General features: G+C 44.7%; 2 protein-coding genes and 1 long non-coding RNA gene across 9 annotated transcripts in view; 1 reads left to right on the top strand and 2 right to left on the bottom strand.

The window, feature by feature from the left end:
* DDX31 (DEAD-box helicase 31) overlaps positions 1 to 1705 on the bottom strand; it is a 49504-nt gene extending 47799 nt beyond the window's left edge. For 2 of the 4 annotated variants that reach the window (XM_065695926.1, XM_065695927.1), the window contains exon 1: positions 1465 to 1705. In XM_065695926.1, coding sequence (XP_065551998.1) covers positions 1465 to 1524 — 60 coding nt within the window. In that variant the 5' untranslated portion in view covers positions 1525 to 1705. The remainder of the gene's footprint in view (positions 1 to 1464) is intronic. The other 2 variants (XM_065695929.1, XM_065695928.1) reach the window with 2 other exon arrangements.
* Positions 1491 to 12286, top strand: GTF3C4 (general transcription factor IIIC subunit 4). Of its 4 annotated transcripts, none has more exons than XR_010616190.1 (6): positions 1491 to 2079; positions 2703 to 4523; positions 6304 to 6434; positions 7352 to 7440; positions 8488 to 8938; positions 11765 to 12286. XR_010616190.1 is itself a non-coding variant. In XM_065695924.1 (5 exons), the coding sequence occupies exons 1-5, from the start codon at positions 1747 to 1749 to the stop codon at positions 8550 to 8552; spliced, it is 2439 nt and encodes an 812-aa protein (XP_065551996.1). In that variant the 5' UTR covers positions 1491 to 1746; the 3' UTR covers positions 8553 to 12286. The 4 variants fall into 4 exon arrangements, 1 of the variants encoding a protein (XP_065551996.1); XR_010616188.1 differs by having other exon boundaries at positions 9052 to 12286; XR_010616189.1 differs by having other exon boundaries at positions 8488 to 9219.
* On the bottom strand, positions 6951 to 14991 carry LOC136022510 (uncharacterized). The gene is made up of 3 exons (XR_010616191.1): positions 14909 to 14991; positions 14438 to 14552; positions 6951 to 7494 (listed from the first exon to the last, which is right to left on the bottom strand). It is a non-coding gene; the product is annotated as an uncharacterized LOC136022510 (long non-coding RNA).
* Positions 14992 to 15406: the final 415 nt, after the last annotated feature.

Below are 15406 nucleotides of genomic sequence, written 5' to 3'. Positions count from 1 at the left end.
TTCATTAACGACTGAGAATTAACAATGTGGTATCAAGATGAACACAAACATTAGCCCACAGGTAGATCCCGGCCCCATAACTGAAGAAAGTAAGATTGATTTTTGCAGCTAGACAGTTCCTACTCTACCAGATTCACCAGCATGCCTGAGACTTCTGAACATCATTGAAATACAAAGACAAATCTTAAGTCATATATAGTGCTCATCTCCATAAAGGATTTTATCTAGCTTCTCCAAAACACACTTGAAAAATCTCTCTCAAAAGTTCTGCAAATCTCCTGATTACATTAAAGCCATGCTGCAAACTTCCTTCACTCTGTGGCCAGGAGGGATGGCCTGTGCTCCACTCCAACTTATGCTTCTGCCAACTCCCAGCACTTCTGAGCACTTGAATTCTTCTTCTGCAGCAATGAGTTTATTTTGCTGATCTGCCAATCATATTAAAAACAACTTTTGCTCTCCCTATATCCCTCCAGGAACAATAAAGAAGAAAATAAACTTCCTTTGGTCCCCAATGCTGTTCAATGTCCTCAAGCCCTTCTTCAATGAACTTCCCCCCCCCCCCGACACTATTGCAGAACTCCTGAAATGTGTGAAATATCAGCACAATCCTGCCCTACATTTTTCTCTCGTCTCCGCTCCTAGTTGCACACGCTGATTTTCTCCTATACTGTTTCACTTGTTTCTTCGCATTTTTGGCAACCAACCAAACCCCAACCTCCTTCCTCCAACATTCACCATCACAAAAATGATGGTGGTGGTGCCCTACCTCCAAGTGCCTAATATAACCAGGGTAAGTCCTGGTAATCACTTAACTCTTACATACTTTTGTGCAGTGTTTTAAGAACGATTTAAAAACTCAGAATAACAACCAAAACCAACCCAGAATCACTGTAACAATAACTTTAAAATGGAAATACCTACATAACCCATTCTTGCTCATCTTTCTCCAAACTGATGAGAGTAAAGCACCTATTCCTGCAGTTCACAGCATTCCCACAATTAGGAGTTTACTCTGAAATACGATTTCCCCTCCCCGGCAGCATTTCAAAAAGCGTTACCCACAGCTTCAGCAGCCACCATACGAGTTCGAAGCCCCTGGCAAGGCAAGGGAACGGCAGGGCAGCGCCGCTGAAGGGATCAGAGAAGCTCGTACCTCGTGTTTCCCACCACCACTACCCAGGGCCGGCCCGTCTCCGTGCCCAGCAAACCGGCCCCTCTGCAGACACCAACCCCGCCTCTGACGGGAAAGCCAAAACCCCGATTTAACAACTTCTTAGACTCCTTCCCCCCTGCCCCACTGACCGCGGCTCCCCGGGCCAGCCCCCGCCGGGGCCCCCAGCTCCACTCCTGACGAGAGCCACGGCCTCGGCCGGCAGCAGCCCCCCCGGACCCGGTAAAGGGATGGCCGTGAGAGTGCGCCCGTCCCGGGCCGGGTCCCCGACCTGCCCTGCCAGCACCTACCCGGCTGCGGCCCCGCGGCGCCGGGCCGAGGTTGAGGAGCAGCGTCCCGCCCGCCGCCATGGCCGGGCCCTGCCCACGGGCGGAGGGTCCCCAGCGGGAGCGGAACTGGCGCTGGGCGCCCCTGCCTCAGCCGCCCGCCTGCCGGGGCCCAGCGGTGCACGGCCCGTCTCTGCCGCCCGCGAAGCGGTGCAGGCGACGGTGGGGCAGCCCCAGCCGGGCCGGCCGGGGGCTTCGGCAGCGGCGGTGGCGCATGCGCCCAGCAGGCCGAGCGGCGGCGGTAAGATGGCGGCGGCAGAGCGTGGGGGCAGCCCCTCGCTGTCGGCCGGGGAGGAGGAGCCGCCGCTGGGGCTCGACTCGCTGGTCGAGGAGGCGGCGGCGGCGGCTCCGAGCGCCGGGTTCCGGCTGACGGCGGTGCGGCGGGAGCCCGCGGTGCGGCTGCAGCATGGCGTCAGCGGGCTGGAGCCGCTGGCCTGGTCGGAGGACCACCGTGTGTCGGTGAGCACGGCCCGCAGCATCGCCGTGCTGGAGCAGCTCAGCGACGTCCACAGCGGCGGGCAGGAGATGGTCATCCACCGCACGGCCGTGCCCGCGCCCTCCGCCGCCTGTCTGCTCAAGGTGAGCCGCCGCGGCGGGCACCGGCCGCCTCCCGGGGATGCTCCTGCCCCGCGCGCAACTCGCAGCGGTACACGCAGCATCTCATGCGCTTGTGCGATTTAAAAGCATAGGGGCATAAAACCGCCACATATAAACTGGGAACGTGAAGGTGAAATGGAGCCGGTACCAAGTGGATTTCAGGGATTCTTTTCTAACTTGAGCTCCAGCACTTTGCTGACAAGCACAATTTTAAGTAGAAATCTTCCTCGGTTTGCTAAGCTGAAAGACTTCTGCAGCAGAGCTTCAAGGGGGACTTCAGACACTCCGTAGCACAGAGAGGTAGCAAGTCTGGGTGCATTATCTTATTACAGAATAAGTCTGTTGTCTTGGATCTTTAAATACACACTTAAGAAATATAAAGCAGGCTCTTTGATTCAGCAGACAAAGATTCAATAGTTGAGAGTCAGAGCTATACAAATTCAGGCCAAAAAATGAAGCTTAAGTCTTTAAAACTGACATTAATTAACCGTTGGAACAGTGTAGTGTATGTTGTGACAGAGGATGCTCTGTTTCAAGTGGGTATTAATTCCAGGAAAGTCTGCCTTCTGCAACCGTTCTTAGAAGTTCTTTTTGTTATCTTCTAGGTTGGTCCAAAAAAGGAGGTAGCCGAATGCAAGGACAAGTTTGCAAATTCCATTGATCCAACGGTTAGTCAAACTTTTATGCTGGATCGAGTATTCAATCCCGAGGGGAAGTCTTTGCCACCCATGCGAGGATTCAAGTATTCCAGCTGGTCGCCACTGGGCTGTGACGCCAACGGGAGGTGCCTGCTTGCAGCTTTAACCATGGACAATCGATTGACCATCCACGCAAACCTCAACAGGCTGCAGTGGGTACAGCTGGTGGATCTGACAGAAATCTATGGGGAGCGTTTGTATGAAGCCACTTACAAACTTTGCAAGGCTGACACTCCCAGGGGGGAGTTAGGAGACTTCCCTGAATTTCAGCGCCGGCACAGCATGCAGACTCCAGTGCGCATGGAGTGGTCGGGCATCTGCACCACTCAGCAGGTCAAGCACAACAACGAATGCCGGGATGTCGGCAGTGTGCTTTTAGCAGTACTCTTTGAAAATGGTAACATTGCAGTTTGGCAATTTCAGCTTCCATTTCTGGGTAAGGAATCAATTACTTCTTGCAATACGATAGAGTCTGGAATATGTTCCCCAAGTGTGTTGTCTTGGTGGGAATATGAACATAACAACCGAAAGATGAGCGGACTTATTGTAGGGAGTGCTTTTGGACCGGTTAAGATCCTTCCTGTCAATCTAAAAGCAGTCAAAGGCTACTTTACACTGAGACAACCTGTAGTCTTATGGCAAGAAATGGACCAGTTACCAGTGCATAGTATCAAATGTATTCCTCTCTACCACCCATACCAGAAATGTAGTTGTAGCTTGGTGGTGGCCGCAAGAGGAGCTTATGTGTTTTGGTGTCTCCTGCTGATATCCAAAGCAGGTCTGAATGTCCATAATTCCCATGTGACAGGGCTTCATTCTTTGCCAATTGTATCCATGACCGCAGACAAACAGAATGGCACGGTGTATACATGCTCCAGTGATGGAAAGGTAAGGCAGCTCATTCCGATATTCACAGATGTTGCTTTAAAGTTTGAGCACCAGCTGATTAAACTCTCGGAAGTGTTTGGCTCTGTCAGGACTCATGGAATAGCTGTTAGCCCGTGTGGGGCATACTTGGCAGTTATTACAACAGAGGGCATGACTAACGGTCTGCACCCAGTTAACAAAAATTACCGAGTCCAGTTTGTCACCCTTAAGACTTTTGAGGAGGCAGCTGCGCAGCTCTTGGAATCTTCTGTTCAGAACCTTTTCCGGCAAGTGGACTTGACAGACCTCGTACGCTGGAAAATCTTGAAGGATAAGCATATTCCTCAATTCTTACAGGAAGCACTGGATAAAAAGATTGAGAGCTGTGGTTCCACCTACTTCTGGCGGCTTAAGCTATTTCTCCTAAGGATTTTGTACCAGTCAATGCAGAAAGCTCCCTCAGAGGTCATGTGGAGACCTTCACATGAGGACACAAAAATCTTGATATCTGATTCCCCTGGGATGGGCAGCACTGAAGATGATCAGGAGGAAGGAACTTCCAAACAAGCCAGCAGGCAGAGCCTATGTGACACTGGCAAAGGTATGGACATAGATGACACTGCAGATGATTCTCTTCCTCAGTCAAGTGACATAGGAGGCCGTGAGCCAATGGAAGAAAAGCTTCTTGAAATACAGGCACAGATTGAGGCAGTAGAAATGCACTTGACACGAGAACACATGAAACGGGTGTTGGGAGAAGTGTATCTACACACATGGATTACAGAAAACACCAGTATTCCCACCAGAGGAGTCTGTGACTTCTTAATGTCCGATGCTGGCTATGATGACAGAACAGCACGAGTAAGTGCACCTCTATGCTCTGGGGGTTTGGTTTTAAAAGTTACTTCTTTCTCCCCCCTCCATATCCTTAATTTAAATTACAACTTTGAGGTGGGAAAGAGAACTGTAATCACGTCATCCTTGCCAGTCAGCGTAAGTTGTCATTCCCTGAAATTGTGGAGTATGAGGGAATGTAAATACAGATGGTGGAATTTGGATCAGGTACAGTAAAGAATAAGCATGCCTGAGTTTTTGCGGAGTGAAGAGGGCTGTGGTTATTGTGCTCCTGTTGGTGTGTTACAAACATGTACTGATTGAGAAGGATATTGTTTTCATGGCTAAGCTTATTTAATCACTCATATATCAAAACTAAACTTGGGAGCTATTTCTTCCTGCCAGTTACATCTGCAGTTCTAATTTGAAGAGTTGCAGTAATGCTTTATAATTGAAAATACTGTGATTGTTCAGGTGGTACTTCAGGTCTTGTCGTTGCTCCATGAGCCTTCAGTGAAAAGATCAGTTAAAGGGGTTCAGAAAGTGATTGTGTTCTGTGAGTTAAACCCATTGATTCAGAACTTTGTGCAGGACTTCCAGTTAACCAAACTGACTGAAGGTCTTTGTTACAGCAGACATGGCCTGAACCTTCAGGCATCCTTGCATTTATTGGAACTACAATAAATGAGCATAACTGAATGCTTGGACATGATAGGAAGTCCTCCCAAACTTGCAATACTCCCTGCCAAAATAGAAGCATAACTGCAGGGACAGTATCCTGACTATTGCAGTGTGTAGAGTAAGCATTTGTGGCAGAAAATAAGTGATGAGTGAACCTTGCACCGGGCAATGAAGTTTTCTGAATATAGGCATTAGACAAAGGAAGCTTCAGTGGGAACACTGCCATCAGCCTCCTGGCTCTTGAGACTTGATGACAGGAATGTCTCAGATATCTCTGTACCTCTTCTAATGAGGAGAGAACATTTCAGTACTTAAGTCCTTAAATCACTTGAAGTCTAAATATCAACCCTTACATTGCGTCCAGAAAGACAGAGGAAGTGAGCACATTCCCACTACTGATGTGGCGTGGTGGTCTTTCTGCTGGACCTAAAAGCAAGCAGGCCACAGTGTGGCTCTCAGTAATTCACTAGGAAAGTATCCTGGCAGAACTGTGCTTTTCTAGCATCCAGTTACTGTGAACTGAAGGTTTGAGAGGTTGCTTTTCTTATCCCATAAACAAGATTTTTCTTTTTTATAGTGATTAAAAAGCTGACTTACAAATTTTATTTTAGCTATTCAGTTTGCTGTCACATTTTAAAGGTCCTTGGAACACTGTTTGTAGCTATTGAAATGTCAGAGACAAATTCCATCACATACATGTACTACTATAAATTACTTATACTCTAAGATGACTACTGAAGATATGCATCCAGGTAATTTTTGAACAGGATCTTTTTAGTACATCCATTGTGATAATCATGAGAAAAAGCATTGCTGTAATGATCAGTGGCATCCCCTAAAGTGGTGCCAGTACTTGTAAAATTTGCAAGTAGGTTAACGTAACACTATTGCTCTTAAATATTCGTTTACTGTGGGACAGAGATCTTTAGGAGATAACAATAAAATGAGAATAAATTGATACTTACCAATGCGTTCTATTTCTAGTGCTTTTATTCCCTTGAATACAGTGAAGTGCATAGATCTTTGCATCCTGTACCATATTCTAAAATGACAGTATCCTGAGAGATATTTCCACCTTTCAGTAGACAGCTTTGCTGTATACAATGCTGACTGCTCTCTATTCCAGGTGCTGATTGGGCATATCTTAAAGAAAATGAACAAACAGACTTTTCCAGAGCACTGCAGCTTGTGTAAAGAGATCCTGCCATTCACCGATCGCAAACAGGCAGTCTGCTCCAATGGACATATTTGGCTCAGGTAATTGGTTCTTAAAGAGTTTTTGCCCTCCTCTGCATAATTTAAGCATACTTAAATAGCTAACCTGAAGTACTTCTTAGTGCTGGAGTAAAAAGTCATGAAGCTTGTTATCCATGCTGCAGTTAATTGCAGTTTTTGCTGGCTGTTATCTGTCGTCTCCTGAGAGAAGGGAGGGCATTGTAGACTGGATTTAGTTCTTTTATCAGTGTACCATATTTAAAACAAATGCTTTTGATCATGAACTTCTTAATTCAAGCAGAGGGAGGATGGGGGCAGGGAGACAGTAGGAGAGGGAAACTGAAGCACAAGTCATCCTTTGGAACAGCACATGAAGGAGGGTTTGTTCCAGCTACTTCAGCATTTGAAAACAAAATTACTTAACAAAAAGAAAAAGATTGGAAACAGCCACATTGAAAAGTCAGACAAGTTCTGGAACATACAGGAAAGAAAACCTTCCAATATAGATGTATCAGGTACATAGTGCTTGTCCGTGGAGACTTGGCAAGTTAGTAGTCTGTCACAAAGGAAGACATTTGTCTAACAGATTTTATGTGTTAATTTGGCTAAATAGTCATTGCCTTAAAGACACCATGGGTCCTCCCCTGTGCAGTAACCCTCAAGCTTTTTACCTTTTCTACTGCATTGCTAAAATTTTTTGGCCAGTGATGAAACTTTTTTCAATGGCATATTGATTTTTGGCCTTTTTCACGTTGGTGGCCACATGTAATTGGGTACAGTTGTGAAGTTTCATGTATCGGAATTGATAAATCATTAATTTTTGTGTTTAATGGGGCTCCCTTACTCTGAGAAAGCAAGGTCTATTCGGAACAGAACCCAGCTTAAAGGGTTAAAGGAGCAGGTCACAAAAACATAATAAACCCCCAAACCTCTTGATAAAACTCCTTCTCCTTTCACAGGTGCTTTCTAACTTACCAGTCCTGCCAGAGTTTGGTGTACAGGAGGTGTTTACTTCACGACAGCATTGCACGGCATCCAACCCCAGAAGGTAAACCCTTTCTGTGGCCCAAAGGGGCAAGATTACATATTCCTAAATTCTTACCTGCAAAACAACCTGAATTAGTTTCACTGGTTTTTCTCTTTGAGGCAGTTACTATGTGAAGTATTAGGACTCTGCATTTCATAGTATCCCATTGTTGCCCATGCATTAGCAGCATATGTTAATTACAAAATAGTGTCTGCAGAAGTCGATTCATAAATACTACATTTTAATGAGAGCTGGGCAAACACATAATCTGTGCTGGAGCGCTACAACAGTTAGTTTATATTCAAGTTGAATATATTAGCATCTAGTTCTGCAAGAGTAGAGGGTCTTTGACATTCTACATCAGTGCAAGCTGTGTTGGTCCAGCACAGGTTAAGAAATAGTTAGCACCTTTTGGCTTAGGTCCCAAACCTGCCATAAGTGAAGCATTCAGAGACAATAATGAGCCAGTCAGCCTTTTGGCTTGGCATTTTCAGAGTCTGAGCAAGGACAGACTGTGCAAGAAAACGGTTTTCTTCCCGACTAAAAATATTAAAATTAAAAATATTAAAATGAAAAAATAATAAATAAAAAAATTAAATAAATCATGGTGTACTCTAACAGGTTGTCTTAAAGTGTAGGCGATACTTTTCTCTGCCTGTAATAGGTGGGTATTCCAGTCAGCACTAAGGATCAACTACAGAAAAACTTCTATAGAGAGGCTGTAAAGTTAATTACCCTATGTCTGAGAGGGATCAGGAACCAGGGACTGCATTATATGAAGGATCTAATTTCATTTAAGAAACTGAGAACACTACATTAGTATGTAGTATGCAATGATATAGCATGGAATTTCACCTTGATTTTTTTTCCTCTACTAAAGAGGAATTGAAACTGGCATTACATGAAATTTCAAGACAGAAATGGAGTTGGATTCCCCTTAACTCTCAGTCCTGCATGGTAACTATATACTAACTGTTTCAGGATTACTACTTAGTTTGTTCAACTCGGGCATCATTCCTGCGTTCATCTCCACCTCCAGCTTTAAACAACTTGTGTTCTTACTTGCAGATCCTGAATGGATCAAGAGGTTATTGCAAGGACCTTGCACATTCTGCGATTCTCCTGTTTTCTAGAGAAAAGCTATGTAAAGATTGAAAGTACTTTCTCTACTGCATAAGCTCCCTTCAGTCTCAAAGGATATAGAGCACAGGAATCAGATCTTACTGAAGGGGAAAGACATTGTCCATATCCCTGTAAATAGAACATCATTAGTTCTAGAAACACCTTGAGTCCAGAGCCCATTCCATGCTCCAGAAACAGGAATACATCTGGAAGAGCGAGTTTATGAAGTGGTTTGGAAATGCACTCCCCCACTGAAACATCAGCATTTGGACACGCTTCTTTTTGCTGAAAAGGAACCAAAGTCAAGCACGCAGCATGAACTGTCCTTTCTGCCTGACAAGTGTGACTTCCCAAAAGCCAGGACGGGAACAGTGGAGCTGCCTCTTGAATGCTCTTGGTGGGTAGAGAAGGCTTCAGCTTGTAGTGCTCTCACGTGCTTTTTAGCAAGCACTAGCACTTGCTGCAGAATATTAAACTATCAAAATAATTTGTGGTTCTAATTTCTTGCAGAGTGAAGTGTATGCCGTTACAGCCATATGAAATAAATTGGCCGTTACATTAGTTTTACTTACAGTCTAGAAGAGTAACTGCCTCTTAACTGTTATAACAGTATTACAGTCAGAAGGATAACACTGGCTGGCTGGGTCAAATATGGATGAGCAAGAATAATTTTTAAATGTAATAATTATTAAACTAATTGCAATTAGATTAAACACTAATATATATATACACATTATTTCCAATGCTTCTAAGTTTCTTGCCCCGCTTTCTTTTCCTGGACTAAATTCTAACTACTTCCTAACTTTTTGCCAACATATATGCCTTTTGTTTCACTTAACCCTCAACCAACAGGAATGATCTTTTCCAGTGTAACTCAGTTACTAAAACCATTACCAATTTATGTTAGTTTTAGTTAAATTGAGAGTCTCCCTCACACAGTAATAGAGTTTTACGGAAGTATGACACACAAGTAATCACTCTCAGTTGACGGTCTCTCTTTTCCTAATAAAGCAGTAAAAAACCCACAAACCAACAAAACACCCCAAACCCACCCCCCACCACTGCGGCTGACACATAATAGGTAAGGTTTCAGTGGGTGGTCATGGAATCTGTTGAAGCTATTCTTGTATAATCCTGACCTTCTCATCAAGAGCTTCATAAATAACACCAGTGATGTAGCATGGCTGAGCCCAGAAACTTACTCTGCTTCTTAACTGTCCTATCAGAAAAAAAACCCATCTTTCTCTTTTTATATCTCATTCCTGTGGGGGGCAGGAGAATAATTTTCAACTTCCTATGCAGCGTTAAGAGGAAGAATACCTCAAAAATGTGTACAGTGATTTGGTACAGTTTACCTTGTTAACTCCATATTGTCAAATATTCTAAAGTTTATGTATTGCATTCTTTAGAGTACCAGCCTGGACGCTCGGATGTGTTGTCCTGTCTGTGGTTCTCATGACACTTCTAATTGTGTGTGAAGTGCTCTGTAGCTATTTGAGAAATCAAGGAACTGTCTGACAGTATCAGACTCCAGCAGTGCATGTGTGGATAGGTACTTAGATTTCCTTGAGTCAGTGACTATGCATATCTTCTTAATGTTCCTTCACCTTCAGTAGGAGCAAATCTTTTTCAGCTAACATTAACCCAGGTCCTTACTATTCTGTGTTTCATGCATTAAGCATGATAGTGCTTTGACTGCAAATAATTAATATAGTAGCCTAGAACAGCAGAAGCACATTCATCTGTAAAATAGCCTTGTTTGTAAATATCCTTGGAGGTGATACCATAACTGTATTAAAGAAATGTTTAGTTTTTTATTGCTGTGCATTGAAAATTGAAATTACTTCAGTGTGTCTGCAAAGAAGGAAAATGTAGATTGTGATAGCACCTAGTAAAACGAAGAGTAACTTCAATACCCAGCGTGTGCGCAGTTTTGGGGCTAGGTGCTGTACCTGGCACAGTGTGTACCTCTTCCCAGCACTGATGGGGTTTGGGGGGAACAGAACATCAGTTGCCAATATAAGCTGAGCAGAGGGTTGATTCACGGTGGCAGAGAAAACATTTTAGATGGAAGTGGCAAGTCCTTGTCCAGGCAGTCTTGGCCAGTTCATCAGTGAGTACTGTTCCAATTCAGAAATTCACCTGACTGTGGAAGACGTGAGAGAACTCTCCAGAACCTTGTATATCAAAGACCATTTCTTTGATACTGGCTTAGAAACCATAATAATATTCTGATCTGCTGAAGTGTTTATGTCTGGCTGACCAATAGGTTCAGCATGATACTATTAGGTTAATTCCTGGTGGTTACTTACAGCAGTTCTCTTGACTTTCCTGGACTGAGTTTTTGATGCTTTAGACACGTAGAAACTCTAGTACACGAAGCATTAATGTTGCAGCTTTAATGTTTATTTTCCTTGTCTTTCAAGGCAGTAGATACTCAGTATACCATTGCCAGTTTATTTAGCCTAGGATTCTATGATTGCTGGAAGAATGGAATTTTAAAGCCAATGATGTCAAGCTTTGTCTGCATGCCAGTGGAGATCCTTTAGCACAAAGCTTTCACTCCTCATCCTGACCCATTCACCAGAGGTGAATGAAATGGGTCTCCATGGAGGTACCTGCTAGTTTACATTTCTGCTGGGAAACACCAGGTTAGGAAGCTCCTTTTTCCCCCAGCCATGTAAGTAAACAAGGATAACTTGAGCTTGGCTGTAGTTGTCTGGAGCCCTGTCCCATCTGCCAAAGGTGCCAGGGATCTTAACAAGACGGAGCTGAGCCTTGAAAGTCTCAGTCCAAGGTAGTTTTTCACAGCTTGAAGAGGTTGGTGTTTGTGCATAGCAATGTCCACAGAGCTCAAATTCACACTTCTAATGGAGGAGGGCCTTCCATACATACTCTCACTTAAATTTCTGTCTGTGCTAATCTTTGGCTGTACTCAGTTCTAACTCATACCTTACACTGGAGATGTTCCCAGATGCTTGGTGTCAGGTGGAATATTCTCATTCTGTCACTATTTTTTAATGCTAACTCAGTTTTTAGCACTCGAAAGACCTGGAGCTCTTGCTGCTCTGTCATGATTCGGGTGGTGACCTCAGAAATGTCACAGTGGCTGGTGGATGATTGCTGTCACTGTTGCAATGCTGCCAGAACATGGGGCACTTGGTAGCATTAGCTATGCTACACTGGGGGGCTGAAAGTGGAATAATTCCCTGTGCTGTCCTAGGCCATGGCTGAATCAACCCAAATGCGAATCCTTGGAGCACTTTATCACGGGAGGATTCATGTGCTGCTGAGAGCCTGCGGCAGGAGTCACAGGACTGCACCAGCCCCACAGCGTTCTTACTGAACACGAAACCAGGAGACCAGGCTTGCGATGGAAAAACCCAAGAGCCATCCACATGGAACTGTTCAGAGGAGAGCTTAATTTAATTACTCTGCTAATCTAGTTGATCTCTTCATGCTACTTTAATTCCATTCTGGGGTGCGAGTTTGTGGCTGCCAGACCATGCGGTCACCAGGCTGACCAAAATGCAAAGTTGAGTTTTAATCCTCAGTTTCTGTATTTTTCCTTTGAAGTTCAAGTTCACAGGAGGGTGTGACAAGGTTGCTATGAATATCAATGCTGTGTATATAGCACACTTCGTAAACGTGAAGCAAACCTGAATGAATGTTTTGTATACCACCACAGTACCACTGTAATCCTGCTCCTTTTTTTTACTCTAAATAAATAAATAAAGAGCTTGTTTGTAATGCCTGTCTTTTAAGGGACTGAATTACTGCAAGGGACATGGGGTGCTAAGAGCTGAGACTGGCAAGACAGAGCAGTGTAGCTGAACACTCAGACCTTCAGCACAAAGCTTCACACTTACTTAAAAAAGGTGTAATAAAAAGCTCACTGTGGCCACTGTCACAGAACAGAGGTGGTAAAACCTGGAGGAGGACCCAGATCAGACACTGCCCCTCAGCCACACAGTAAGTCCCTTCCTATCGTCAGCACAGGGTCAGCCCCTCTTTTCCCTGGTTTCCCAAACTGCCACCTGCAGTGCTCCAAGTCTGAAGAACAATGCTGCTAATGAACCAACCTTCTTTGATGAAAGGAGCCTGACACCACATTGTGTTTTCTTTCATAGAATCAAACAATTCTTGTTGCAGAGAAAGGAGAAAGACCCCAGAGAGGCTTCTCATAGAGGGGAAAGACAATTTTCTGTATGAAGCATGTGTGACAAGGGAAAATTCACCTGTCAGGTTCAGTTCTGACAACGACACAGTTACAGGTCAGTCGCTCCTACTGCAGATCTGCTCTGCTACAGCTGCCCCTTTGGGAAACAGAGCTGAGGCACAGGGAGGTACCGAGCCTGTCCTTGTTCTACCCCAGCCCTTGGGGACCAGTATGAAGGCCTGGCTGGCCCATCCCTCACTGCAGTCCCACAGCTTCTACAGCACCTTGTAAATGGGTGGTGGCAAAACCAGTAACACTGGAAGTTTTTGTCCTAGCATCATCACACTAGCAGCACCTGAGCCTTAGAGAAAGGTGAGAAACCAAAGGAGGAGGAAATCCTTCATGGGCTCACAGGAGCCCTGCAGAGACGTGCTGGAGGATCTGGCCTCTGCCTGGGGGTGTTCAAGAGTCCTTTTACCATGGTACACTGAGGGAACTATTGTTTGGAACAGGTGGACACTAAAGTTTGTGGAACACTTGGACGCTGAACTGTGTAATTAACAGCATAACATATAGGGTATGGCACAACCTCTGAGCAGCCCTCTCCACAAAGCATCTTCGGGAGGCAGAATAATAAACAACGTCCATTTCAGGACCAGGCAAGCTGTGCTATAAGTAACGTCTGATCCCTGCTGTGTTCTTACCGCCTCCTCTTTACCTTGTTTTTCTCATTGCTCAACATTTGTTTTGCCAGAATAAGATGCTAATAAAATCAAGTGTAGTTACCAAATTGGTTTTCAAGTGTTGCATTCCAATTATAAAAGCCTAATTCCTCCTTCCACTCACTGAACCTTTTTGGTATTAACAGGCTTTACTATGCAAAGTCATGCAGGGGCTGTTTCGTTTACAGTAATTAAATGAATGTCAATTGTTTTAGTTGTTTCCGAGGGAGAGTTCTACATGAGTATTAGCATGTTCTGCTAACCCTTACGTTCTGCACTTCAGGCCTGCTGCAAGCCCTTGGGGGTTGACCATTGACCTGAGACTCCGTACCCAGACATGCCAAGCGCATCTCAATGAGACGAGCTCTTTTTCTCAGTTTCTGTGGAACCAGCAGAGCGGAACTAATATAGCATCCGCATATAGATGAAAGAATGAAGAGGAAAAAGGGCTTTACAGCTAAATTAATTAAGCAGATGTACCTGTCTAATTAAAGATGCTCTGTCCCTTTTGTACCCTAGCTGCAGTACAAACAGTATTTAAATACACTCTCTATCCATTTCATCTATCAAAATATTTAGTTGGAACACTCAGATGAAGGTAATATTAGCAAGATGAGCTTCCCATGTATTATTAATAGAAGGGCTCCCAATTATGCATGAACGCTACAGCATATCTTTATAGCAACAGCATAAAAAACAGCTGCCCAAGTAGGTTATCGACCAGCACATTTGTAACAGGTAGGACTGTTATCAATGCCCTTGTCCAGCTTTACACAAGGGTTTGCGGTTGGGCCCTGTGCTGTGGGAGCAGCCTCTGCCTCAGCCTCATGCTATGAGCTGGAGTTTCTCAGTGCAAGAGGCACAGAGAAATCAGCTTGCATTGCTGGTGCCGAAGGATTTGGGTTTCTTTGATTTCAAAGATATTTATGCTAAGATTCTTAAAGCTGCCCTCAGGGCTGTAAAGTTTAATTCCCATTCACCAACTCCCCCCACCAAAGGTATTGAAAATTCTGACCTGAAGCTCTCCCAGCACAATGCAATATCCCCATAGCCATCTGGATAACCAGGGTCTTTCCATCTGAATTTACAGGCGCGAGAAGGAAATTTGGCACATACATCTCTACAGCACTCTGCACAGACCAAGGCAAACAAAATCAGAGACAGCAACAAAGACCCAAACTTATTCACAGCAAAAGGACCAGAGAAGTCATCTAAAACCAAAAGGCTTCTCCAAGAGCGGGAGATGAGTGCCTCTTGCACCTTTCTAGGTACAGAGGTTTCCAGGAGAAAGTTAAGGCTGCTCCTCATCCCCTGCTCAAGGGAATTCACATGCATATGCAAAGAGAAATAGAGGGAGACATAATAGAGGCATCAAACTCAGTGCTCCTCTGAATCACAACAAACCATTTCCACAGCCAGAGCCTGAGCTAGCCAACAGAGGGCTGTGCTTTTCATCAAGGATCTTCCAGTTCAAAAAAAGGCTTACCTGAACATTTACTGCAGCCAGATTCAGTCAGAGCAAAAAATCCTGGGCACCAACCTGCCCCAGCCACAGCTCAGTCAGGGAAACCACAGGCTGGGAGCCTTGCTTCCTGAGGAACAATTTAGTAACCTACCTGCTCCTGCAGCTCGTTATGTCCTTAACTGGGTTCTGAAAGGGATGAACCTGCAACCAGTTTTCTATGGCTCTGAATACTTTCTCCAGTTCCAAGCCTTTCTGCTCAGCCACAGGATTGGAATGCAGAACAGGGTGAAGGCGACAGCCAGGGCTGCAGCAGAGTGTTGTGTCAGAACTTTGAAGTGATCTGAATTAGCAAGGGAATAAAAACCTCTGCACCCTGGTCTCAAACCACTTCAGAGCTGTAAACTTCATTTTCCATCTGCTTTCATGTTTGCTTGCAGCAGAGTGTGACAGTGAGGTAGCCAAGTACTGCCTGTGTAGTTTTGGGGGAGAGCAGTGAGTGAATTAAGACACAAAACGCAT

Source organism: Lathamus discolor, chromosome 15 (assembly GCF_037157495.1).
Source record: "Lathamus discolor isolate bLatDis1 chromosome 15, bLatDis1.hap1, whole genome shotgun sequence".
Lineage (NCBI taxonomy): Eukaryota > Metazoa > Chordata > Aves > Psittaciformes > Psittacidae > Lathamus > Lathamus discolor.
Note: the sequence above shows the minus strand (reverse complement) of the source record. Positions and strands in the feature narration are given on the sequence as shown.

Coding starts and splice junctions, on each gene's coding strand:
- GTF3C4 (XM_065695924.1), top strand. CDS start 1,747: ATGGCGGCGGCAGAGCGTGGGGGCAGCCCCTCGCTGTCGGCCGGGGAG. Junction 4,524..6,303: donor ATGATGACAGAACAGCACGA/GTAAGTGCACCT, acceptor TCTCTATTCCAG/GTGCTGATTGGGCATATCTT. Junction 7,441..8,487: donor ACGGCATCCAACCCCAGAAG/GTAAACCCTTTC, acceptor TCTTACTTGCAG/ATCCTGAATGGATCAAGAGG.